The sequence below is a fragment of the Orbicella faveolata genome, unplaced genomic scaffold, assembly GCF_042242905.1.
Source record: "Orbicella faveolata isolate gen_17 unplaced genomic scaffold, um_ofav_v1 contig_1, whole genome shotgun sequence".
In the NCBI taxonomy this organism is placed as follows: Eukaryota; Metazoa; Cnidaria; class Anthozoa; order Scleractinia; family Merulinidae; genus Orbicella; species Orbicella faveolata.
Genome location: NW_028301536.1, coordinates 4,018,003 through 4,044,570, shown reverse-complemented (window position 1 = coordinate 4,044,570; position 26,568 = coordinate 4,018,003). Strand labels below are relative to the sequence as shown.

At 39.9% G+C, this 26,568-nt stretch overlaps 2 protein-coding genes across 2 annotated transcripts; both read left to right on the top strand.

Moving 5' to 3' along the window:
* The first annotated feature begins 1,240 nt into the window (after window positions 1–1,240).
* Window positions 1,241–17,471, top strand: LOC110052322 (protein O-mannosyl-transferase TMTC1-like). The gene is made up of 18 exons (XM_089285437.1): window positions 1,241–1,778; window positions 2,753–2,826; window positions 3,418–3,573; window positions 4,735–4,813; window positions 5,355–5,654; window positions 6,757–6,878; window positions 7,758–8,021; window positions 8,898–9,011; window positions 9,719–9,779; window positions 9,911–9,993; window positions 10,646–10,696; window positions 11,192–11,352; window positions 12,455–12,590; window positions 13,705–13,849; window positions 14,568–14,705; window positions 15,168–15,278; window positions 16,180–16,257; window positions 16,874–17,471. Exons 1-18 carry the CDS (start codon window positions 1,275–1,277, stop codon window positions 16,991–16,993), a joined length of 2,697 nt encoding a protein of 898 aa, XP_089141563.1. The 5' UTR covers window positions 1,241–1,274; the 3' UTR covers window positions 16,994–17,471.
* A 1,455-nt stretch (window positions 17,472–18,926) lies between these two features.
* LOC110052450 (uncharacterized) lies at window positions 18,927–26,313 on the top strand. Its single transcript, XM_089285665.1, has 6 exons — window positions 18,927–20,080; window positions 21,337–21,496; window positions 22,223–22,345; window positions 22,973–23,156; window positions 23,869–24,033; window positions 24,978–26,313. Exons 1-6 carry the CDS (start codon window positions 20,001–20,003, stop codon window positions 25,121–25,123), a joined length of 858 nt encoding a protein of 285 aa, XP_089141791.1. The 5' UTR covers window positions 18,927–20,000; the 3' UTR covers window positions 25,124–26,313.
* The last annotated feature ends 255 nt before the right edge of the window (window positions 26,314–26,568 follow it).

The window sequence follows — 26,568 nt, the reverse complement described above, 5'->3', positions numbered from 1 at the left end:
ATACGCTAGTAGATTTACTTATACTAAAACCTCGAAGAAAGCGTTGAAATAATAGAAGAGGTGAGTTTAAAGGGCAGGAGAGATATCAAATATCTGACAGTACGTTATCTTTGGACCGCAAACAATTCATAAAAAAACTTACCTTGATCTCTAAGAAGCTTATTGATAAAAGAGATGCTGAATATCACGCAGTAGAAATATTTTTTAACTCTATTTTTATAACTATTTTAGACTATTAGACGTTTTATATTTTTAGAAATTGTATTTAGCAGGGCCCCTCTGGATACCAGCCACTGTGCTGAATGGGCCACCCTGCGTAAATAAAGTTTTACCTATATTGTGCAACTCAACTAGAAATCTAGCCTTCTCCAAGGGTTCAGTCAGAGTTGGAGCGCAGCGCGAAACGTATTGCGCCCCAACTAACTGAACGCCTGGAGGAGGCTACTAGAAATCGGACTATAAAATCTGTATATTACGTATTTAAAATTGTCGAGCCGGCTGATAATATCTCTATGAATTTCTTTCTGAGCGTTTTGGCTGTGACTGAACGAGGCTACCTGACATTAGTGTGAATAACTGAATGCTTGAAACATTTGAAACACAGGTAATAGCGGTGCCCCGTTACGGAATAGCCTTCCAACTGATATTAGGGTATCCAAAACATTAGGTGAATTTAAGACGAAGCTAAGTAACTTCAGTTTTGTGTGAATCAGCGACACGGCGTCCCTGTAAAGCAGTACTTTTGTTTTTATTTATTTCTTTTAAAAATAGTTAGTTAGCTCAGTTTGTTTAGATTAGGTCAGTTTGTTTAGATTAGGCTTTTATTCTTTGTATTTACTTTTATAATGATTATTTTGTTTAATTTTTACATTTGTAGATATTTTTGCTTGTATACAACTGAGTGGAACTTACCGTGTATAAATCAAGTGATCTATCTATCAGGTAAAGGCTTCCAACTTACTTTACTTCCGGGTTTACTGAAAAAAAGAAAAAAAACCTTGGAGAAAATCCTTTTCCTCAAGGCTTTACTGCTTTTAACTGCACACGTAAATCTTCGAAACTAAATTGTGTTTAAATAAATAGAAGAAGCGAATTGCATAACAATTAGTGAAAAAATTTGGTTCTGCGACAAGAGAATTTCCTAGAACTAGAGGTTAGGCAGCTGAAAATGCTGCTGAAAATGCTGCTTTTATAGTGATGGCGTGACCCAATGACAGTCACGCAAACTTCCCAGGTCTTGGCCGAAATGTAACCCGGGATAACTTCGTTTCAAGATGGCGGCGAATTTGAAGCTACGAAGTCAGGAAACAAGTCGAAGACGTTTCAGCCATGATGCTAGCTGCAGTCACTGTAACATACCTTTTCCTGACTTACCAACAAGTATGAGATATGGAGTTATTGCTTTCACGTCGATAGCGTGTTATCTGAATACCCTGGAGTACGATTTAGTTCACGATGATGTGTTTGCGATCAAGGATAACACGGACATACGATCAGAGAACCCACTGTTTAATATACTGTCTAATGACTTCTGGGGCAGGCCAATGTCGAGCAACAGAAGTCACAAGTCTTACAGACCGCTCTGCACACTAACCTTTCGAATGAACTACGCGATTCACGGGTTAAATCCATTTGGATATCATGCAGTGAATGTTGTTTTGCATGGAGTGGTTTGCTTGCTGTACATGTTTATGTGCGAGACGGTCGCCTTCAAATCAAATGTGCTTGCATTTCTCGCAGGACTTTTATTTGCTTCACATCCTGTCCACACAGAAGCTGTGAGTAGAATCAAGTAAAGGGCCATTCCATTTTTTATCCTCGCCCCCCCCCCCCCTTGTCTATTGAGGGTCACGGAAATCTGAATGGGAGGGGGTAGCCGTTTCTGATGCGGTAACTGTGTCGGTGCCTTTGATCTTTTATAAATTCCGAAGTGGGGGGTGGGGGGGTTGGGGGGGGGGGGGGGTTGTGTTAGCGCTTTGATCTTCCTTTCTTGGGGGTAGAAAGTTTACTTTTCCTTTCAGCTAAAATTCAAAGTCTTCTATCATGGCAGAGGGGAGGGGGCGGGGGTGCAGATATTTAATGGAATGGCCCAATATGTGCTTTTATTTTAAAGTTTTTGGACCTGTCCATCCAGGATGCAGTATATAGAGAGTTTTCACTCATGTGGCCAACATCCATGCAAATTTATCAGACCAAAAGAAACTGTTTACGTAAGAAAAGAGTCAAACTCCCACAGGACTGGTTTAGGACACCAACATGGCTGCCATTTCATTGCTTAAGGATACCAGTATGGCTGCCATGACGTCATGTGGAAACACTACATATATCCTGTCATTCAGATAGGGCATTCCATTTGATGTCCACCAAACCAGCTCCCCCCTTTCCCACCACGTCCTGTGATTTTTAAGGGGGTTTGCTCTGTCATCGCATCGTTGATATTTTGAATATTTCTACAAGGACTGGGAGCAAGTTGACATTTTCTAAAGAGGGTAACAAAACACCATGTTTGATGGGATGGGAGAGGGGACATGACTTTGACTTTTAATCCTTTCATGAAAGGGGTTAATTTTGACTTAGAGTGTACCTCATCTGCAGGGAGTAGGTAAACTCCCACACAGGTTCCTCCCCACGGGTTCCTTCCACCAAACTATGTCGGGAAGAATCTTGTGAAAATACATACTGCAAGGCTCTAAGATTGTATGAAATATAAATTATCAACATCACGCTTTATTCAAAGCTGTTATCTTCTCAGGTGACAGGAGTTGTAGGACGTGCTGATGTAGTAGCATGCTTTCTGTTCCTACTTTCTTTCCTGGCATTTGTGAGGTAAATCATATTTCCTCTACATGCATATCTCTTCCAGCAGTAGATCCAGGGGAGGGAATGAGGGGGTTACACCCATCCCCCCCACTTTGAACAGCCTTTTTTACTATTTGTTTGATGACACATCATAAAGATAATAGAATATAATTGTTTTATACAAAGTTGTGTCACTTACAACAATTGACTGATTGTCAAGTAAGGAAAAGATAATGTGCATTTCATAATTGCATTATTATTTTTGATTTTCTGGTGAACAAAAGGGAAACTCCAGATTCTATTATCATGCCACAAACATATGTCAAGTTTCAGGAATGCTGGAAATGGTGTTTTAAAGGATAATATTGGAAGCATCTTCCGAGGGGGGGGGGGAAGGCATGGCCCCCTTAAAACCCCCTAGTAGCCCACTCTTACAGTGTGTACTATCCATGCTGATGGCATTGAAAGTTACATGTGTCAGCCAAGGGTGTAATCCCCTTCTTTCAGAAATTCCTGGATTTGTCCCTGTCTTCTTCCAATATTCAAGTCTTCTTGTTACATTACTAAATACAATTGCAATTTACAGAGATTAAATATAATTTTTCACTGCAATTGCAGGTCAACAGGAAACAAAGGCTGTACGTTTTTTCTGTACACAGTACTTTCTGTGATCTTCGGCTCCATGGCAATGCTTGTTAAAGAGCATGGCATTACCGTCTTTGGTGTTTGTATTGTCTATGATTGTTTAGTTATCAACAAGAGGTTTCTTTGGAGGTAAGGAATATACTTTCATAATCTTTTGACTAATGTGGGTTTCATTGGACTGTGTGAACAAAAGATCAACTAAATCTCAGACGCATGAGATTCCCAAAGAGCAATCATGTTAAACCACATTGAAGCAGTTATTTTTTTTTTATTACACATGATCCTATGCTTGTTAAATAAAGCTAACTTGAATGCTTTGCTCCTGGAGGTGGGGGTGGGGATAGGGGGAGAGTCCCATATAAGAAGGACCGGGGTGCTCGTTAGAAATTTTGAAAACAACCCCTAAGAGGTACCAAGATCCTGTTTTGTGGGCGTGGCTTGAAACTTTTTGCACCCCTAAGAGGTAACAACTTTATTCTAAATCCACACCATATCCTGTCATCCTGTCATCTCCTGTCATTTGCTTTGGCTCAATACCCTAGAAGGTACCACAAAAGCTTTGGCTAAAAGGCACTTTGAGCACCCCTATCCTTTTTATATGGGAGTCCCCCCTGTGAGTTGGGGGGGGGTTCACTTTGCTACTTTAACTGCTGCACACTTATTCATATTTAATATATTTTTCAGTTGTATACTGTGTTTATTGCTTGTTGTATTTGTTTAATGTTATTACGAGATTAAAGGACAAAGCAATTACAATAAATATAAAGCAATCTACATCATTGCCCAATGTAGTAACTTCCTTTATGGTAACTGCCAACTTTACAAATCCCCTCTGATTACAACATCTAACTTTGTTAAGACTATTAAGCTGATTTCCACAGAGCATTCAAGCAATAATGGCAAAAATTAAGTTACCAAATAAACCTCATGGCATGACAATATTTTGAATACAGTTAAGAAGAACTTATTGAGGCTAAAGCTCTCAAGCTGACCCCGTGAGAGAAAATTGAAGTTGAAGTTATCCATATTTCAATTAACACAGACGTTTCGCACTAGTTGAAAACACAATAACACACGCTTTAAGCATTCTTACGAGGTTTGACATTGACTTTCTTGAAAATTTAATTGCGGGGTCACTTAGAGAAATGAACTGGGGTGAGTTGTTTTAAATAGTACTCCAAAAGTTACCGTGCTGTGAGTAGATTTTTAGTAAATAATTTTTGCACTTATTGCTCGAACTTTGAGCAGAATCCGTCATAGTCCTTTTCCCTTGTTGTTATTGCTTTGCAGGTTCATAAAGGAAAGGAAATTGCATGATGTCGAATTTTTTAAGCCCCTTTTGATCAGACTAGTTGTTTTTACTATATCAGTAAGTATTCTTTTATAGTTACAGACTTATGATAATCTATGATGACCTTAACTCAATGGTTTCTTGGACATTGTAATCATTATTCGAGTCAGTGCTTCATTATATCCATGCCAGAGTGTTTGTAACCTGAGGGCTCTCAAGAGCCTAATGAATATTGTTCTAACAACCTTCTTTGTTTGTATATTTTTTGCCATTTTATAAATATATTTACAAACCATCAATCCAAGGAAGCCTAGGGAAGCCAAAAAGGTTTACGTTATGGACTAGCATAAAGTCTTAAAGATACCTATGACTTAATAGAAGAATAAAAATACTGTCATGTGCACACAAAATGATCATAATTTAAGATAAAGTTTAGCTAAGCAAAGCTAAATGCGCAAAAGCAAAGGAAGACAAAAAGAAAAAAAGCACACAAACACACTACGATAAGAAAAACGTACTTAAACCAAGAAAGATGACTTAAGTTTAGACGTGGACGTAGTAATACTAGAGGAATTTCAGTGCTGAGAGAGTTGAGTACTTGTTACTATCTTTGTTACAGGTTCTCTTGCTGATGGTCTTCAGAGTGTGGATGCTTGGTGGTAATCTTCCTTATTTCACAGCCCAGGATAATCCTGCTTCATTCTCAGACTCACTCGCTACTCGCATCATGACATATTGGTATCTACTTGTCTTCAACTCCTGGCTTCTGCTATCGCCAAGTGTGTTGAGCTATGATTGGCAGATGGGTAGTATACCTCTAGTGGAGTCTCTGCTGGATTACCGCAACTTAGCAACAGCAATGTTTGTCATAGTGGCAGCACTGCTGGCTTACACTGCTTTGTTATCCAACAAAATAAGTGTGAGTGTAGGAAAATGATAGAACGGGCTCCAGAATTGGGCAAAGAGGGTTGGGGAAGGGAACCAGGAGCTTTCTGGGGAGGGAAAAATGCCTCGCTTTGCTGACTGGAAGGTATAACTCTAAGTTTATTAAAATGATAGTATCAAGTAAGATGTGGCATGGGTGCCACAAATTGAAATATTACGATTGCTACTTGTGACATCATGTTATTATTGGCAGTTTGAAAGTACAGTGCAGAAAAAAAAGGCATATTGAAATTCAGGCAACCTAATACTATTCAATGTAAACTAAGCCCTTGCAAGGAAGAAAGAAAATTACCATCTTATTTGCAAATTGATGAAGCCTAACCAAATGTACTCGCAAAAGCGCCACTGATCTTATTTTGTTTCAACGTTTGATTCGGCGCCTGTTAGAGGGTGGGGCTTTTTCGAGGGACGCGGTTTAGGGGTGGCGCTTTTCAACAACTCATTCAATTTTCTTCTCTTATTAATATCCGACAAAACAGATCTCTTTTTGTATCCAAAAAGCGATGGCAACGTCCTCCATAGCTCTAAAACGCCAATGTCTGTCTTCCTTTCTTTATTATTAAAGTTTAAAGAAGCTACGTATGTAGGCACGTAAATCCAGTGTTTCAATAAGCGCCACGTCCAGTTGAGGGTAGCGCTGCCCAGGGTGTACTCCCATATAAATAAAGAACAGGGGTGCTTCGTCGCACCTCTTAGTGTGTTCAGCCTCAAAATTGTCCACAGCGGGAGTTTTCGCGGTACAGAAAAAGGTCAGTGTCAGTTGATGTGTTGTTTGAGAATTGGTACCTCTAAGGGGTGAAAAATATTTAAAGCCACGCCCACAAAACAGGATCTTGGTACCTTTTAGGAGTTCTTTTCAAAATTTCCGACAAGCGCCTCCATCCGTTTTATATGGGAGTAATCCCCTGGGTAGCGCTGTTTCGAGAATATGCGTTTTGTGCCCTATACAGCTCTAGGAAAATGTGTGCGTGATAGTGCGTTTTGTGTGCGGCAAATTAATTTGACCACAGCTACTTTTGTTAGCGTGTATCGATTGTGACAAAGGAAATTCCTTGTTTTCCATTTTTGTCTTGTAGCCCAATGAACAGGATGTTCTTGTGTTATCCCTGGCTTTGCTGTGTATTCCTTTCCTCCCGGCTTCCAACCTGTTTTTCAGAGTCGGGTTTGTTGTTGCTGAAAGAATTCTGTACATTCCAAGGTAAGCGAGAGTCAGGCCTCCTCGCGAAAAGGAAAACAGGAATACAGTTGACTCTCTATAACTTAATCTTCATGGGGAATCCAGAAAAGCTCGAGTTATCGGCAGCTCATAACACAGGGAAATTAGTACAAAAAAGCGGAAATTAGAGAATGAAACGGTATGCGTTTCAATCAGGTTTATTACAAAGAAAGAGTAAAACTGGATAGGAACGGTACAAGCAAATTCTAACAGATTTGAAGGGAATAGAACAAAATAAAACAAAATGGCAGAATACTATAGTGGGCTCTGTACTGCAACACATGAAATGTAATTGCAACGAATTAATTTTCTTAATTTAGAAATTGACAAATGAGTTTTGGAGTTTTCGAGGGTAGATTAATAAATAAAATGACCTGTAGGGATAAAAAAAATCACTTCGAGTTGTCGAAGTTACGAGCTACGGAGCGGCGGGTAAAATTGCAGTAAATGTGAGGAGCAAATCGAGCAAACCAATATCGTTTCAAGTTACCAGGGCCTCGAGTTATCGGGAATCAACTGCATTCGGGTTTACTTTGTAGCCCTTTACTTCAAAGTAAGATCAGTTTTATATACTGAGAATTAAACAATGCCATGCACGGGACGATTGCGAATAAAGAAGCAATGCTAACAAATTAATGAACTGTACTCGTCTTACAGATATCCTGCTCATTTCTTGCAGTTTGAATTCAAGTCAAGACGTAATTGCCTCATCCCACCTACCCCCCTATCCACCCCACACCCTCCATTCTTTGAGGCGTTGTAAGTGAGGAGGAGACAAAAAATATCCACACCGTATAATACTTTCATTGATTCGATGGGTTGGTTTGCTTGAGTTAACTTTCTTCTCCCCTTGATTTGTAGTATGGGATTCTGTATGCTTGTTGTTTGTGGACTCAACAAACTGGCTTCAGTTGTGCGATATAACAGAAAAGCATTGAACAAAGACACAAGTGGACAAAGTGACAACAGAATTGGAACAAAAGGATCTTTCAAGTCCTCATCCATTGTGACTTCATATATGCTGCACAAGGTTTTACTGTCAGGCATTTTCGTACTGATAGGACTATTTTGCTGGAAAGACGTGGTTCGAAACCGCGTGTGGAGCAGCAGAGAGACATTATTCAGGTAAACATAACAATTGAGTCTTTTTTAACATTTATTTTGTACAAACTGTCAGGGGTTTCCATCATTTCTTGGTAAGAAGAGGCAGCGTGGCGGAGTGGTAAGGACGCCGGACTTGAAAACTGGAGGTCGCGAGTTCAAGTCCCGCTCTGACCACTAAGCTGGAGTTGTTTCTCAGTGGACCCTCTTTCAACTCCTTAGTTATACCTGTTAATAGCCAACTGGTCTGCCTCGAGCCAGTTGGGATTTTTAAGCCCATTATGTTTAGTAGATATATTTGTTTCTTTCAGTTCAAGTGGCATGCCTGTGAACTAGCTGGGTGTAGCTAAGCGCATTGACCACTATAAACAACAACATTTGAACTTTTTTTGAACATTATTGCAAAATTTTGTAAAGCAAACCAAACATTTCTCAAATTACCGGCTAAATTTTACAAGCTCTTTAAATGTTTGTAGTCATTTCGCGACTAGCGTGATACCTTTTCTGCCCAAAGTCGTATGTTAATGAGGAAAAAATGTAAACAATGATGTCAGTAAAGGTTCTCCTATAAGGCACACAGACTACGGTCGACGTAATGGTACTTGCATGTATATCACCAAGATGAGGGCTTTTTCTGTAGCCCTTCACCGAGCGAAAGTTCACCAAATTTTCCCCACAGAACTACCAGTAGAAATTAGTATGGAGAATATTTGTTTTGTTACTTAAAGACTTGCAACTGCTTTTTGGCCTCTATCCTTTAATCCGAGTCTGATATATAGCCTTTCGGTTAATGATTTATTACTAAGGTATAAATTTCAAATGACTATAGGATTTATTTTACACTATCAGTTAGTATACATTGTTTTGTTTTGTTTTGTTTTTTTGGTATTTGCTTTTTAGATCTGGGGTTGAAACTCTTCCTCACAATGCAAAAGCACATTATAACTATGCCAATTTTCTGAAAGACGTTGGAAGGGACGAGGAGGCTATACTTCACTATGAGACTGCTCTAAGGTGAGTTTCCCATTTGATCCATATCTGATTTCTCCGTACATTTCCATTACACATCTAATTATGAATATTTGATCCTAATAAAGTCATTGTCATCGTCAGAACGACAATCAGTTATTAGGGAGCTTAAACAAACCACGACGACGATGACGGCAACTGACGAGAACGCCACCAAACAAAAGGTTTAATGAACGAAACAATGGCTGTGCACGTGCGTTATAAATCTTTGTTCATTTCTTAACCGTCCTCTGCAAAACAACAACGTGAAATGACCGAACTCTGCGTAGATTGAAGAACGCGAACGACGACGACTATTTTTCGTATTTCCATCTGGAATTGAACGCTCTCATTGAATATTTAGCCTGACCACGTTTTTAGAGCCATTTCCGCACTGAACAGATCCAGACAATTGCGAATTTCACTGGTAAATTAATTCGTTTTCAGGCGTCGTCTTCGGCGTCGTCGTCGTCGTTGCTTAAGCTCCCTATTAAAAGCAGCTGTGAGCCTTTAGTCATAGCCACGTTGATTAATCCAATGGATTGTGTGACTTAATGTAGCCTCGTAAACAGAGCAGCTAAGGTGGAACAGCATTTTGGGTAGTATATGCCTGTTTGGAGGGAAGGGCGGGGAGGGGGATGAAAGAGAGAACGACACTTGGAAAGTTCTATTAAATAACAATAACCGTGCCGTCTTTGTTTTCCTGTTTTCAGGTTGGCTCCAAATCACGTCAGTGCTCATAACAACCTTGGTACTCTTTTGGAAAACAATGAGGTACACACCCTTGTCTCCGGACTGCACACATATTTGTTGTCAACATAACTTTCAACATGTAAGACATCAGACAAAGCAAAAACAGTTAAATCGTATTTGATATATATCTGTGTTATTTTCTATGCTTGCAGGAAGCTATGAAGCACTTCTATCAAGCCATAAAGTATGACCCTTATCACGCAAACTCGTATTTCAATCTTGGAACACGCTTGGCGTAAGTAACCATTCACTCTTAAGAGCGACTGAGGCCCCACCCACACTACGCCAGGGAAATTTGAAAACGGAGGTTTCACTCTGAAAACGCATCAAATGTTCTCTGTCAGCGTAATGACTATGCCAGAGGAATTTGAAAACGCAACAATAACCTGACCGACCATTTTGGATTTGTGTTTGAGGAAAACTAGGGAAAGGAAATCACATTATTATCGTGGTGTCACCGTTTTCGAAAAGCTCCGTTTTCAAAATGGTTTCCGTCCACACTAAAACGCAAAGCCGGTGTTTTCAAATTCCTCCGGTTTGAAGAGCGTTTTTCGAAAAGCTCCGTTTCCGTGACGGATTAGTGTGGACGGTAGCCTAACCGTAGAAACAAAGCTGCGTTTTTAAATTTCTCCGGCGAAGTGTCGAAGGGTCCGGAGTGAATTCGGCTCCCTAGAGCGTCATCATGTTTTGGCGATAGAGAAGTTTTAAATTGAATGCCGCTAAACCAAAACCATAGTAATCACTAGTACATGTAGTTGTTTGTGATTCTTGTCAGACAATGATGCTACAGTGTGCATATCGAATGGGTAAAGTGTTTAAACATGGTAAGATCAATATTTATTCCACGTGTGTAGACACACTTTTGACTGTTTTTCATTGATGTCTAGGTCCTTAAAACGCTTGTCAGAGGCTGAAGCAATGTTGAAAGAAGCAATCAGGTAAAATAAAGAATACCTACTAGCGGCAGCACTTTACACCTTTGCCGTTATCATCTTGCCCAGTTTCAAAGAAACTGGATGAAATGGAGGAGCTGAAATTAAGTATAAGGCAGTCCATGCGTTTTTTGGTGAGCGTTGGATAGATTTAGTCGCGTGTCAGGTGGCCGTCTTGGATTCTTAAAACGTGGAGGGTAGGGTGAGAGAACGAATTTTCAGCGGCACTTCTCCTACCTAGGGTACATTTTTTTCCACTCCCCATTCCTCTCGTGTGTTGGGAATCCAAGATGGCGCCCGCCCAATTTAAATAGGCCCACTCGCTAAAACACCCCTGCATTGCAAGCTAGAGAATTAGGTGATCAGAAACTACCAACGTAATCAAAGGTCGCCCACAGTTTGAATTCAAAACTTTGCAACCCAAGGAATCGTGCCTATCACGCCTTAAAACTAAGGCAAGGCATCTATTGATCATGACTAGGTCATGGGTTATTTTGTCAGGTTAAATCCAAATTATCTGGATGCCGTGATGAATACTGCTGGTGTGCTCAGCGAACAACAGAAGTACGTTGAAGCTGAAGAGTTTTACAAAAGAGCACTTACATTAGAACCCAGAAACGGCGACGCGTACAACAATTATGCAGTATTCCTTGGCAAAATGGGTGAGTAAGAAAGAAGTGTTACTGTTTAGGTATTGTTCTAACACATAGGTAAGGTAAAGGTAAAGGTAAACTTTATTTAGCCAGGGTGGCCCATTCAGCGACGAGGCTGATATCCAGAGGGGCCCTGGAAAGCTAACTATTGATGTGGACATGTAGTTAGCTACAGTATAGCGGATATGCATTATATTCAGCGATCAGAAAGACCATTATAGTAAGAAACATGATTAATAATAATAATAATAATAATAATAATAAAAAACAGCAACAACAAATAATGTATACTTAAGGCCGCTGCACACTATCCGATTTTTTGTCGGCTGACAAAAAATATTCGCTTGTTGGCTAGTGCGCGGTGAATTCAGACAAGTCCGCGACAAGATCGGGGCTTGTCGGGCGATATCTAACATTGCTAGATCTCAAAACGTCTTGTCGGGCCTTGTCGGCTTGTGACAATTTGTCGGGGTTCGCGCGCGTCTCAGCCAATCAGGAAATGTCACGAGAGTCACGTCAGTGGAATAGGCTGGCATCTTGATTTTGGATGACTCGACCACAAGCGTCAACGCGGTTAGTCGCGGCAAAAAATTGGAGTGTGCGGCAAGCTGATGGCCCGACAAATTTTAACCCGATTTGATCTCGACAAAAAATCTGCACTTCTACGACAAAAGACCGGCTAGTGTGCGGCAGTCTTAAGCTAGGTAATCGATGATCGGTTGAAGTAGTTCCATACATGCTTGACCGGAAGTAAAAATTTTCATTTTTATCAAGTTTATTATAAAGTTGAGATGTCATTGGTCACCAATCACATCTCACAGTAGCCCAATAACAAACAGTTCACGAACAATTCAACGTTTTCCCTCCTTCCATCTTTCCTCATCAGATTTCGTATTTGCACTTAGCTACAACAAAGATTACATTAATAACGCGTATTGGCCTTTGTACATCAGGGGGGCGAGCCTTAAATTACAACATCCGCCATCTTGCACACCGTGTACTTTAATGATTGAATGAACATCTTTGGTGACAGGAAGACGCTGCTTTTACCAAAACATTATCTTTTTTCACATTACGATAAGGGTGTTGTCTTTCATTTTTTTAAATGCAGGTCGCGGGAAAGAAGCTTTGGTGAATTACAAAACAGCCCTGCAGCTCAACCCCAATCACACAGTGGCTTTGGTGAACATGGGTCGGCATTTGCGTGCAGCAGGAAATATTCAGGAAGCGGAGCAAGCTTATAAGAGGTTTGTATTGAGATGTAGTACACTATGTGCAACAACAGCAGCAACAACAACAACAACACAACAACAACAACAACAACAACAACAAAACTTTATTTTACCCTAGAGTTAAAAGAGAAAAATTTTCTACTTTATATCAACGCAAAAATGATAGGTATGCTGGCAAACTTAAATATCCTAAGAGTTAAAAACGCCAGGCAGCTAGTTAAAAGGAAAGATATTTTACATGTTTAGGTCAGAGACACAAAACAATCAAACATAGACACAAAAAAAAGAAATAAACAAATAAAGCTACGTACCAGTAGACTAAACGTCCTACATTGCAAAACAGTTTTCTTTTTATCCAGGAAGGGCGACGCACAGATATCTAATGAAGTTTGATGGAGAGGTGTTTCATTTTCTTTTTAAACAAAGACAATGACGATAATCTCATATCTTCGTCGATGGAATTCCATACTGATGGGCCTTGAAATCGTATACTGCACATTCCATAATTTGTTTATTCTTTTGCAAGATAATCGGACTATTTTTCAGCAAGCCTTGTATTATAGGTATGGATCTGATTGCGTATCGATTGCATAATTCCTTAATGCATTTGAATCAAAATTTTTGCTGAAGTCCAAAAATACAAGACGAAGTGCTGTCTTTGTATCAGATTAGTGTGTCTGGAGCTGTGGGGTATCGCGTTGTTTGACACTTTAATCTAAAATTTAGAGTACCTAGGAGTTGCATAAGAAAAGTTCATCTTGAAAGTTTTAACCCAACGTTTTAAAGTTCGTCTTTTGTTGTTTAAGCTTTTCTCAGTTTTTGAAATCAGGCTTTTTCGTTTCTAGTTCAAATCAGTACAACCAGTTTGATGTTTTCTGTTTCGTTTCTGTTTCTTTCATTTTGAAGGTATATTGTGTTATTGTATAATGGCATACTGCGCCTTTAATGTAACGTGTTCCGGCAATTTGCTGATACATGTACCGTTCATATACACCTCCCTGACTTCCGGGTTAAAAGAAGGACGAATTAGTCGATACCTTATTCGAGGCACAGCTTCGAAGTGCTTACCTAATTCGAGGCTACCCTCTTGTTCACACTACTTATGCCTTTCAATCAATTGTTATTGCAGGGCTTTGTCAGTAAAACAGGAACCGAGTACGCTGCAGTTGCTTGGAGTATTGTATTACCACAACAAACAGTTGAAAGAAGCTGAACTGGCTTGGAAACAAGCTTTAGAACTGGACCCATCAAACCTTGACACTCGATCAAATTATGTGAGTACACTTATTCTTGGCTGATGGCAGTGATATCAACTAAAATATCAAGATGTATCGCAGGACTAAGACGACATTTGAGCAATTAGCCTTATTGCGGCGTACGGAAAACTGATATTAGGACTGGATGGTTTCGACAACCAGAGCAAAACAGAAGAAACAACAAGGTACTCTTCACCATATAAACTGAGTACAACTCGTTTTGAAGTTTTAAAAGTTGAAACGGTCGAACGGATGGACGGACGTGATGGTTCTTGCAGTACATTGTGCACAGAAAATCACAATTTGCCTCAATTTGCTTCAGGGCAACAGATCGGCCGAAGTCTTGTAAGACAAAGTGTTTCCAGACTTCATCAAGATAACGAAATGACGAGTCGCAGCTGATTGGCGTAAAAACCAAAGTGCTATACATTTAAACTGAATCTGTGACACTCACTCAAGGCAAACAAAAACAGTGAACAAGCAGACAAACAAACAAACAAAAAACAACAACATAGACAACAGACGACTTAAAAGAAATACCTCACGGCTCATCGTGTTAAACAACGACAACAAAATGCCCTTTTGGAAAAATATAAGCGTTGCGCTAACCATCGGAATATTATGGTATATCGTGATGTCAGAGCGCGTGAATCATTATCAGTCAGTGCTTCAGCTAATGTAACAACTTTTGTTTTATGGTAAGTTCATTTTTTGTTGTTTTTTGTTTTATCCCCAGGCCGTTCTTCTTGGTCAAACAAACAGACTCAATGAGGCTGTGAGCATTCTGAAGGGCCTGGTTCTAGATGATCCTAACAACCAAGAACATTACAAAACATTGACGGGAATGTATGCCCAGAATGGACAATTTAATGACGTAGGTTTAATGACGTAGGTTGCATTGGGTAGTTTTTCATCACTGCCTGCAAGCTTTTGTGCTTGACATATTAGTTCGTGTGAGTGCAGAGTTTCGAACCAGTTATGCCCCTAACTGAGTTCCTCAGGTGTTAACTCTTGAGTCTACGCATTTTGCTGAAAGTGACAAAGCAATTAAAAATGTCATTATCCTATCCTCGTCCCTGTTATAACTCGTACGTCACGCAGATATATATCTTTGTCTTTGCGAGATATTACAATCGTTATGTCCTTCAAGGATTCACTCCGTAAGGTGTTGGTAGAGGGTGATGTAGACAGAAACATGCTCTTGAAAAATACTATTATTGACGCCAGTAACAATTCTTGCACATGGCAAAAAAAGTATGCTTGATCTTCGTTGAAAGTGGCATATATACATATATATCCATATATTTTTCTTTGTATCTTTCCTTTCCTCTTGCAGGCCCTGCAGGTTATTACCCACGCTCTTAGTCTCCATGGTGACGATGCTGACCTTTATTATCATCAAGGAAATTTGCATAAAGACTTGAAAAACATGCAACAGGCTAAGGAAGTAAGAGTGACAAGATGTGAAATTTGTCTTAATACACCATTTTGGCTTGGGCAGTTTGTTGCCCCATTTCAGACCATGTGACGAAACTCCTGAGAATTCTTGCTGTAAAATTTTCAGATGGTCGCGTGGCGTGTATATGAATGACTAATTTTTTAAATGGATAAAAGAATGTCAATTCTCTAGAGAATTCAAAATCACGTGGTCTGTTATGGGGAAAAAAACGCCCAAGCTTAGAAGGTTTATGGACGGACCATCATTGTTTCGAGGGGGTGTTGCGCAATTTTCTGGGGAATGAATTGTTTTCTCACCTTTAGGTTATGCATGATTTATTTTTGGTGGGCCTTTTTTGCTGTGCAGCTTTTTTTTTCTGGAAATTGCCCATACCTCCTAAAAAAAATAGTGGTCAGTCTCTTATTAGTTGGATTTCCTTGATGTTCATCCAGTCTCAGTTGTGTTGTTATAATTTGGTAATGATTCTCCTGGAGGGGCGTTGGTCCAATGCGATGACGTGCTACATTTGGTCTGGACAAATGTCTTAAGTATATTCCTTGATATTTCACGGGGGGAAAGAATGTTACGTGCCAGCTTCGTACGTACCATCTAGCGTTATGCAAATGTACGCAGGTCATCGGTAGTCACAACTGGGTCGTTGCACAGTTCCCCTTTAAGCGGCCTTAGTGCATGCAAAGGCTTGAAAGGGAATAACAGTGGAGAGTGCTCACAGAAAATAGTGTCCGTGGCAGTTCCATTCTGGTCTTATTACCATTCAACGACGGCGACAGCAACCTACTTTATGTGTTTTCGGTTTCCTTTTTTTTTTTACCTCGCATCTGACGTGCACCATGTCAATGGTATCTTACTTTGAAAGGAAAAGTAGTAAAGACCTCCTTTTTCCAAACAGAGTTTTAAGATAGCGGTGCAGCTGGACCCAGAGCACTCGAGTGCTCATTTGAATCTTGGTGTTATATTCCACCTTGAGGTGAGTAACGATCCGATTGAATGCACATGTGTGGTTATGTGACAGAATATGTCCAGTAAAGAGACTAACGTTATAGGGTTGAGAGGCTATAAATTTTGTATAAAATTGGAGTGAATTAACCATGATCTAAACGATCAAGGGACTGGGTACGAATATTTGAAATCAAGTAATTTGAAAAACTGAGCCTGGTACCTAAAGGAGCATCTAAAAGTTAGTAACGTTACCAAATGGCAGTGTTTTACGTTCAGAAACAAAGATGTCATAGACTTTTGAAAAGTTGTGATTTAAGAGAGATTTGTATAGTTTGGTGAGAAAAGTTTTAAATCGATTTAAAATATTTCTACTCAGTCCCTTGCTCGTCTAGAACATGGCTTATTGTAACAACTTCGAGGGTTTTTTCCACTTTTTTTTACAGAGCTCTGAAAACAGCAAAAACCACCAAAATTACAGAAAAGAAAAACATAAAGCTTGTATTAAAATGGATTAAGCAATAAAACATATGACCCTGTATACTACATCAAAGTTCTACAAAAACATAGTAGAAATAAACATGGAATAAGCTCTTTGATGTTTCCTTCAAATGTGATCACCAGCCACTATTTGTATTTCTTCACAGGGTAAACATGTAGAAGCCAGACATCATTATGAGATCGCAGCGAAGTTTGATGCAGACAACCCCACTTTAAAACAAAACCTAGCAAAGCTACAACGCGTAGAGAAGAAGAAAAAGAGTTAGCAGAAGAATAATGTGCGGCGGTCAAAATGGACACATCAAAGATGAACTGTTCAAGAAAATCAGTGAAATGTTTTGGTTCAAAACCACTTAATATGACTATGTGATTTTCTAATGGTTCTCCATGTTTTACTTTTATCAACGAGATAAATAGGAGAATTTTTGTTTGCAATATTTGCCTCATTAGCATAAGCGATACAGTTTCTGGTAGAGCTACAAAAACATTAGTTCTGAATATTGCAAGCGCACAGCACGATTAACCGTCCCAAGGAATTTGAGGCCGATGTTTTGTATACATTTTGAGCTACGCGGGTTTAAAAACTCGAAATCTTACAAAGAATGTATGAGCTCATTAGCGCTTTTGCCACCCAGAAATATTGCATTTTTTGAAAACCAATTTCTTTTCGAATATTACACCCAAAGAGCCAAACATTTCACCAATTACGTAGTTTCAAAAGTTCATTAAAATGTTTGTAGTCAATTCGTGTCTAGCGTGGTACCCTCTCTGCGCAAAGTCGTATGTTGATGAGGAAAAATGTAAACAGTCACGTCAGCAAAGATTCGCCAAAAGAGATAAATAAATAATAAATAAATAATAATAATCTTTATTGAGGAAACTTTTTCACGCACATGTGGTTTTCGAAAAGGACCTCAAAGATTAATACTAATTAATAGAACTAAAAATATGAAATTTATAAAACACTTAAGTTAAAAAATTAAACACCTGTCTCTTGAAAATATTTACATTAGCAGAGTCTCGTATTATCTGGCTGAGAGAATTAAAATCATTAACAGCGTGATAGGCAGTTCTTTGTTTTCCCCAATTCGTTCTAACGCAGGGGAGATAAATGTTACGTACTCGTTCCCAGTCACCCCTCCTTTCCTTTCTCGTGCAATGGTTCATGACGCCTTGGGTTGGAGACATACAATGCACTACCCCAAGATAGCGTTTATTAACTTTTCTAAACGGTCTTACTCAAGGCTACTAAAGTATGTAGCTGGCGGCTATCACAGCCTTTCACCTTTCACACTACAAATGAAATAACAGAAAAAACGCAATATATATAGGGCTGAAATATTCGAAAAGGCTACTGTAGCGCAGCACTATGTGTTGAATATTGATGACTTAATTGTTTTTGACACTTTTCATCGTTGTGGAGCTAAATAACAAAGAAAAAGTAGTTGAATAATTAAAATCGTATCCACTGAGTTTACAGATAATACTCAAACTTTTTAATACAATTTTGCGATTATTTTGGCTATACGTGAAAAAACAAAAAGCCTGTTTTGCGTTCTTCAGGAGTTGTTTCCCTCCTGAAACATGCATTGTAGATTTTGATCGTCCCTGTGATTGGTTATTAACTCTTAGGTCAATAACTCCCAACCAATATCGTAAGCAATCTCAGTGGACACAAACCGTGACGTTTATTCATTTTCTTTACTCCGCTACGGGCAATTAGCTTGCACCAGCAGCCTCCAAAATTCTGGGAGAAATCATTCTTTCAGCGTTTGTTTCTATCAAGGTAAGAAGTTGAGCTTCCTTTTAAATGACTGGAAAAAAAACACAATCCTTGAACAATTTTTTTTTAACATATAGGCCAAGTTATTCTGTGCCACTAGTCTCTGCAGTTGTGAAATTCGCTGCAGGGTAATGAACTTGACGCAGTTTCGCCATGGCGACGGAGTTAGCACGACTGAAAGTTTATCTTGATTGTATACTTTGGGGCAATTACGGTCCCAGAAATTTACAGTATCATAGATCTGAAAATATATGCCTAACTATAACTGTACCCAATTTAAAAGAATTAGCATGTAACTGTAAAGATTTCTACTGCAAAGCAGTAAACTGACTAAGTCAATGCTACTAAATCATTTGTTTAATATTTTTCGTATTCAACTTCCTTTCCAAGAATCACCTCAGTCGACCATTTGTTACTGAACTCACGGTTGGCTCAAGTGGAAAGTGGGAGGATATCACGTTTGTTTGAGCAAATAAATTTTAGTATCTAAACAATATCAACCATACCTAGCTACCGCTAAATTATCAGCGAGGCGAATGTTACAAACTTTCGGGTGTAAGCCCAGGTCCTTACTTTCGTGCCACAAACATAATTGAAAATTATTATTCGATCACGTAAGGCATTTCGTGAACCGTCGCTCCACACCAGTAAAAATAGTTGTGGAGGCATGAATAATTCCGAGATTTTCCGAGGACTGGCGAGCGCTCATCCATCGTCTGGCGATGGCGGAGAGATGAAGACGATCTCTTCTCACAAGAGTCAAAAAGAAGCGTGCAAAGGATAAGAAGGTTCATTTAGACTATACTATACTATACTATACTCAATAGAATTCAGTGGACCGTGACACGTTTGGGTGGTCCCCAGATAAAGAAACGAGGGTAAACTCTACAAGTATATTGTTTGCTTTTCTTAGCCCGGCAATGCGTAAATATCGCCGAAAACTACTATTTGTCAAGTTTCATATTTGCTTTTCACCGACACACGAGGGGTCACTGATTGGTCCGTCTGATATGTGTATAAAAAGTAATCAGGCTCGAAAACATTATTTACGCAAAGCTGCGGAGTACATTAATAATTTCTGGTTCATTTATAATCTCTAAAAGCGGTAGGACAAATGCAGAATTCCCTCAAATGCAAATTAGTTTTCATGATACGGCTGTAAGAGCTAATTTATCACGACCAAGAGCCTCTGACTTGTTTCCAGAAAGCAATGTTGAGTAAATTTCGAAAAGGTGTGATAGATATGTCGACCTAGCCTCATTTATCCCAGTCAACTGAATTTTATAAAAGAGCTGTAGAAACGGTACAAGGTTTTAGCAGACTTAGTTTCGGCCACTAGGTCTTAGTTTGAACATCCTAAATCGGGACAGGAATGAAACGAACGAAATACGACATTTAGGCAAAAGGAAGAAATAGCAAATTGTTACATGAAATTTTGCAATATAACCTAGAACTGATTGGTAGTTGTGATTGTTTGTTTTCGTAGAAAAATGGGTGCTGATTATTTTCTGAGTCTGAACGTTGGATCATCCAAGACGTTGGCAGACAAGGCAAGAAGCGTGTTCCATAGGTAGGCTTTATCAAAATAAGGGTCTCTTGGTTTGAGCAACCTCGTTCCCAGGGTGAGACCCTGGGAACGAGGTTGAGGCTTGAGCGCTTTCCTGGTCAAGTGTCGTGCCTTATAGTTAGTGAAATAACAATGGCCCATGCATGATATCCCAGTAATATTGAGACATCTCAGGATATCTTGTACTCTCCATAGACCTCCTGCAGCCTGGCAACCCACCAGCTTAGGCCTTCACTCAGAAATTTTTAAAAACTCTGCTGATGTGCTTTGTTATAATAAAATATGAAACATTAATTTCCAGGTTTAAGTCATTTTGCACATGTTCACAGCTATAACTCTGTGACCCTCCACGGTACTGTTCCAGAGCTTGGGAAAATCTCAAAAAATCTCTTGGCGGCGAAGTTAGTGGTAGCAATACGGGCGGTTGTGGTTGAGATGTGGTACCGGGTTGTGGTTGTAACGGTACAGTGGTGGTTGTGGTACGGCCGGCTGGTGGCGGCCACGGATGGGTTCTGGTAAAGGTAAATTCTGCGTCAGGCCATAGTATTAATGATAATTAAGCGACTTAAAGTAAAAAAGAACCCCCCCCCCCCCCTGGATGGGATATTAGTCCATCGCAGGTTTACCCCTAGCATTAAATTAACCGGTACTCATTTATACGCCTGGGTAGAGAGAGGTACTGTGATATTAAATAGTCCTGCACAACAACACAGTAAAATAACCCCGGCTAGGACTTAATCCCGGAGCGCTCGATCCGAAGTCCAGGATATATTTAATAAGGAGCTTAGGCAAACCACGACGACGACGGCAACGAGAACGTCACTAAACAAAAGGTTTGATGAGCAAAACAATAGCTGTGCACGTGCGTTATAAATCTTTGTACATTTCTTTGCCGTCCTCCGCAAAACAACCACGTGAAATGACCAAGTTCTGCGTCGTCTACTGAACGTGGACGACGAAGGCTAATTTTTCGTATTTCCATTTGGAATTGAACGCAGTCATTGCATATTTAACCTGAGCACGTTTTTAGAGCCATTGGCATACCGAACAGATCTAGACGATCGCGAATTTCGCTTTTAAAATGTAAAGTCATTTTTGACTAGGCGTCGCCCTGGCGTCGCCCTCGGCGTCGTCGTCGTCGTCGCTTAAGCTCCCTCCCTTGTGTTGGTGGTGGAGTTTTCGCTTTACAACAGCACATTCCTACTTATTAACAACATCACGATAGAGTTTGTTTTTCTTTTCTGCTATTTCTGCTGTAGCCATGGCATCAGTACTTGGATGTGCACAGATATTGACGGAGGGGAAACATTCCGAGAAGAAATTGTCGCAAACGTCCGCGATGCCAAGGTTTTCTTGATTTTTCTCAACGAGAAATGGGCAAAATCAGATGAGTGTGTCTTTGAATACAACTATGCCACGGTAAGACACTAGCTATCAACCCCCCTCCGCCGGGGGGGGGAACCCCCATATAAAAAGGACCGGGGTGCTCGTCGTAAATTTTGTAGAGGTACCACTATTCTTTTTTGTGGGTGTGGCTTGAGATTTTTTTCACCGTTAAGAGGTACAAATTTTAAAACAACACATTATCTCCTGTGATATAATTTTGGCTCAATACCGCTGTGGGCCGTTTGAGGCTCTAACCCTAAGAGGTACTAAACCACTTTTTAACCCCTGAAAGATACGACAAGCACCCCCGTCCGCGAGGCTATCAACATCAAGGGACGCAATTTTGCAATGACGCAAACAAGAATTGTATGTGATCAAATGTTCCAGGGGAGGGGAGGGGAGGGAACGCGTGTCTGCTGACAGTCAAATTTCAGTTGGCATTCCATAGTACACACGTTGAAATTTTTTCTGGTTTTCCTCCAGGCGATTGTTCATGCATCGTGCCAAAAACTCTTTTATTACAGCTGATTCTTTTCACTGAACGGTTGTCTTAAAATAAATGTAAAAATCACCGCATTTTTCATGCGGGCGTCAGAGAAAGGTACATAGCAACCTTGCTCGTGTAACTATTTTAAGGGTAGCTATTTCACTTTACACGCATGGCCTATGGTAAAAGGCTGATGGCGTTTTCACGGCTCATTTAAACCCTTTCAGTCCAAATGATGTAGTTACACTTCTGCTTTATTTTACTGCATACAGCGCAAGAACCTTACCAAGAAATCTCCAGTCATCATGCCTATAGTCACCGAAGATTTTAACATTGAGAAGTATGCCCATGTGGATGCCCTGCTAGCAAACTTCCAGGGAGTGTTCTTGAACCAGGTAACCTGTGTTCAGTTCTTTTTCCTGACAACTGCTGAATCTGTCCTCTTTGCGGTTCTCTTTCATGCCCTCCTTTACAGCTTTCCGCCTCTCTCCCCTGCCTTTCTTCTATCTTCCCGTCATGCACCACGTGCCTTGCGTTGTACTTTTACCTCTCACCAGTCTTTTCCCGCGTGCTTGCAGTACATTAGAAGCCTCAGGGATGGACAGTGATTTTCCCGGCCAGTTCTGGCGACTTGTATGACGGTTATGAAATATGGGTTGTAGACCAAGCCTACATGGTATTACATTTTAGCCAAGTTCTTTTTTGTGGATGTGTTTGTGTATCGAGGCGGAGTCCAAGTCCATAAACTGGCAAAATAAGGACGAGGCCAATATTCAGGCATCTTGACCGGACAAGCTTGGTCAATAAAGGATTTATTATATGGCTTTCGGGGAATTTTTTCTTGCAGGACACAGCGGGTCATCCCGAGCGGACAAGATAGCGTCATCTACCCGTTCGGGTAGCCAATCACAGCGCAGGATTTGTGTTACTTTGCCCGCTCACGGAGCTAGCCGTATAATACTAACATGTATCATGAAAAATTAGAGTGATATGTGAGATTTTTCCTTTTTTCCTTTTGTTAGTGCTCAAGTGAGGCTGAAGGGTTCAAGCATATTATGGAGAAACTGAAAACCGTCGTTCCCTTCAAATCGACATCATCAGCAGCCCCCATTCCCAAGCCTAAATCAACCAGCATGCTGTCGCCGGCTGAATCGAAAGAGTTGTCTTACGTCCTTCATTCAAAAAGCTCTCAAGCTCTACCATCAGGTACCAAGAAATCTCTTTGGTTATTTCTGGTAGGCAGCACCCCTACCATTTTTGTTTTTATTCTACAACAATATAATTTCTAACTCGGGGTGAAATGAAATTTTTTGTTGTTGTTGTACATTATCCAGAAATTCTCGTAAATTCTTAAGGACCATTATAACATGGGGTGTTTTCCATTGGGGGTCTCTTCAAGGACCATTTCCAATTTTTTCTCAAGAGAACTCAGTAGATTGAACACTGTGTTGTAGTCGCCTAACTTTCGATTTAACATTAAACAACAATCTCATAAAATGTTCCTCTCAGAACACCGCTTTTTGTAGATATCAGCCCAGGTCACTTCTCTTTTCTTAAACTGAGTCGTTGAGGAATTCATGCTTTTGCTTTTTATTTATTTAGGGCGGTTTTCAATTGAGATTCGAAAGTAATTAAGCAATTACTTTGGTTTTGGTTTTGGTTTTGCTACGGCTTGAGATTAGCTGAGACGTCTAATTGGTAATCGGGTAATTTATTTATTTATTTATTTATTTATTTATTTATTTATTTTTATTCATTTATTCATTTGTTCACTTGGTCACTTGGTCACTTGGTCAATTGGTCACTTGGTCCTTGGTCACTTGGTCACTTGTTCGCTTGGTCACTTGGTCACTTGTTCACTTATGTATTTGTCTGTTTGTTTATTTGTTTTATTTATTTATTTGTTTATTTGTTTCAGGCCTTTGGAAAGGTTACTTCGTTGACAATCGAGCCTTGGGAGGAAAGTCTGCAGGAAGTAAGTGGCTTATTGATGTGAATATGACTTTCCAAAGCAGAGACCAGTTTACGGCGAGGGGAAGCGACGAAGTTGGCTCGTTTACTTTTAAAAATGGAAAGATTACAGGTGCGTACAATACACAATATACTAAAGCGAATCCAAAATGGTGTTTTTTTAACAACTACCTGAATGACTTTTAATTGTGATTTGTATAATCATGATTTCATAGGTCACGACGGTTTTCAATTGAGTGTTGAAAAGTAATTGGTTTTGCACTTACTACGCTTCGCGATTGCCTGGAAATCTCTCGCCAATATTTTTCATTCAATCAGAAGTAAAATCAAAACCAATTGTGATTCGTTCGCACACGTTTTCGCGCGCTTTGCGTCAGCTGCATGTAATTACTGTGAGTTTTGATTGGCTCATTGAATTGTCTGCGTCCTTTGTGATTGGCTAGAGCGATTACTTTGCTTTTGGTTTAACGACACAATTGAAAACTGCTACTCGTACTCGGATCGTTAAAATCAAGAAAATGTTTGTGATGTTTTATTTTTGCTGTTGTAATTGAGACGACTTCAGATTTGAGTACTAGAACGACTTTTCAGTTCTAGTTTGCAGGCTCCACATTATCACGTCACATACCCATCTTATCCCATGAGCTACCATAGCTTTCTACCCTAGCTTTCACTAGTTTGAAATTCGGAAATCGTAGTAGTACTCCATCTCGAACTCGCAGTCCAATCTAAAGGTCCCTATTGTTACCGCCTCATACCGAAGTGCAAAGCAGATTATGCCGTTGATGTTTGTTGGTTTGGTTTTTACTTTAGCATAATTGACTTTGAACGGTACACATGATGTTGAAATTAGCAGATAGGACTTCTCAGAATTTGTTTAGCATCTAAAGCTTAGCTGAGATTCATGAGAAATTTGTTATCTCGATCTCATGTGATTTTTGTAAGGGGTGGAATTCTTAGCTTAGTTTATACCCCGCTCCTTTTCTGTCGGGGGCAAGGGACTGCACAATGGCAGAGCTACCACTTATAAACTGCTCTGAACTCTTTGCTCTTCAGGTTCCAAGGTGCAGTTTATTAAAGATTACGGCGAGCACCAGGTGGTCTATGAAGGCCAAGTCTTGGGAGCACAGATGATGGGGCGTTGGTGGCTTAGAACCCATAGGAACACTAAGGGTGACTGGGCCTTGTGGCCAGCTGGGTAAACTATAATCACGGAATCTTCTTCAGAATTTGACTGATATATCAGGAGGATCACTAACTCATTTTGCAGCTCACTTCTCTGTAGTTTAGCTTTGGCTCTTCTGTTTGCATGTATATGTATTCCAGCGTATTAATGAAGAGTGTATTTGATCTTTTTAGCTTAAACTTGCTTGATATTGGTAGAATGTATGAGGTTTCTATATGATTAAAGTTGGCAAATGAAAATACCATAATCAACTGAATACGCACCTGATGTTTGTGGTAATGGACGAGTAGCACCGATCCATGCCGCACAGGACATCACTGTCCATTTGTTCAAACCGTCGGAAAAATATCTGGAAGTTGTCGGCCGGAATGTCATCCGATTAAGACCGATGGGAATATCTCTCTGGAAAATATTCGAATATTTTCGAAACTGTTCCGGACCTGTTGTCATCGAAACCGTCCAAAATTGCATGTTCGTAAGTCATCAGGATTTAGTCCGGCCTTAAAGGTAGGACTGGAGATATGACTGGATATTTCAGTACAGAAGCCGAGGGAGAAAGATATAAAACAAAGTCTGGGCATTGTTGTATTATCCAATGCATGCTTTAGGGGATCGCTGCGTGGGGAGATGCATTGGTTGGGGGAGGGGGTGGTAACTCACTCAGTGGTGTTTCACAGAGACTTTTTAACTGCATGTCTGTGTTGCCTTTATCTCTCAAAAACTCGTCAGAAATTATCGCAAACTCTTCAAGCTTTTTGTGAAACCACCCCGTCAATATCCGAGCTCTATCCGTAATTAGTGTAAATGTACTAGCGTTCTATCACGAATGCCTTTCTCTGATTGGCGACGCCACTCATTATCTGGTCTGTGATAGATTGTGAGTAGCGTGGCAGTATGCCGTTGTTAACAAAATGACGGCCGCTTCTTGGCGTTTTCGAAGTGTCTGTGAAGAGGATTTAGATTAAGTTTCCAACGACTAGTAGATTTATACTAACACAATTAGATTATTCGCGCTCGATTTCTATAACACGACAGAAATCTCGAGCTCATAATGTAATTTTTTATTATTTTTAATAGGCTCGAAAATCAACAGCAGATGCCTTCCTGGGAGAATGGGAAGCAGTAAATGGAATAGTTGTTTATTAGACAAGTTGATTATTTTATTAGCAAATTTCAATAAAGGGCATCATTAATCTTCTTTGTAAAGTTCAGAATTTAAATTAGGTTCGATTTCCGCCGCTCTCTTGTGTCCATTCTCCGTGCAGTGGCTGCTAATCGAGACTTGACAGACATTTAGTTCCAGTCATGCACTGCGCGCGTGGTTTGACAGGTGTCCCCAGGGGCCCATAATGCTTCGGGGTACCAAAACTGAGGAAAAAGCTTCCTCAAGCAGCAAAACTAACCGTAATTTTCTTTCGCATCCAAACGAAAAAAATTCAGATGGATAAACAACGAAAGTTC

Bases quoted from the DNA above. Each gene is read 5' to 3' on its own strand.
- LOC110052322 (XM_089285437.1), top strand. From the start codon at position 1,275: ATGGCGGCGAATTTGAAGCTACGAAGTCAGGAAACAAGTCGAAGACGT. The intron at 9,012-9,718 runs GTGAGTTTCCCA...TCCTGTTTTCAG, and splicing joins CACTATGAGACTGCTCTAAG to GTTGGCTCCAAATCACGTCA. The intron at 9,780-9,910 runs GTACACACCCTT...CTATGCTTGCAG, and splicing joins CTCTTTTGGAAAACAATGAG to GAAGCTATGAAGCACTTCTA.
- LOC110052450 (XM_089285665.1), top strand. From the start codon at position 20,001: ATGGGTGCTGATTATTTTCTGAGTCTGAACGTTGGATCATCCAAGACG. The intron at 21,497-22,222 runs GTAAGACACTAG...TACTGCATACAG, and splicing joins TTGAATACAACTATGCCACG to CGCAAGAACCTTACCAAGAA. The intron at 23,157-23,868 runs GTACCAAGAAAT...TATTTGTTTCAG, and splicing joins CTCTCAAGCTCTACCATCAG to GCCTTTGGAAAGGTTACTTC.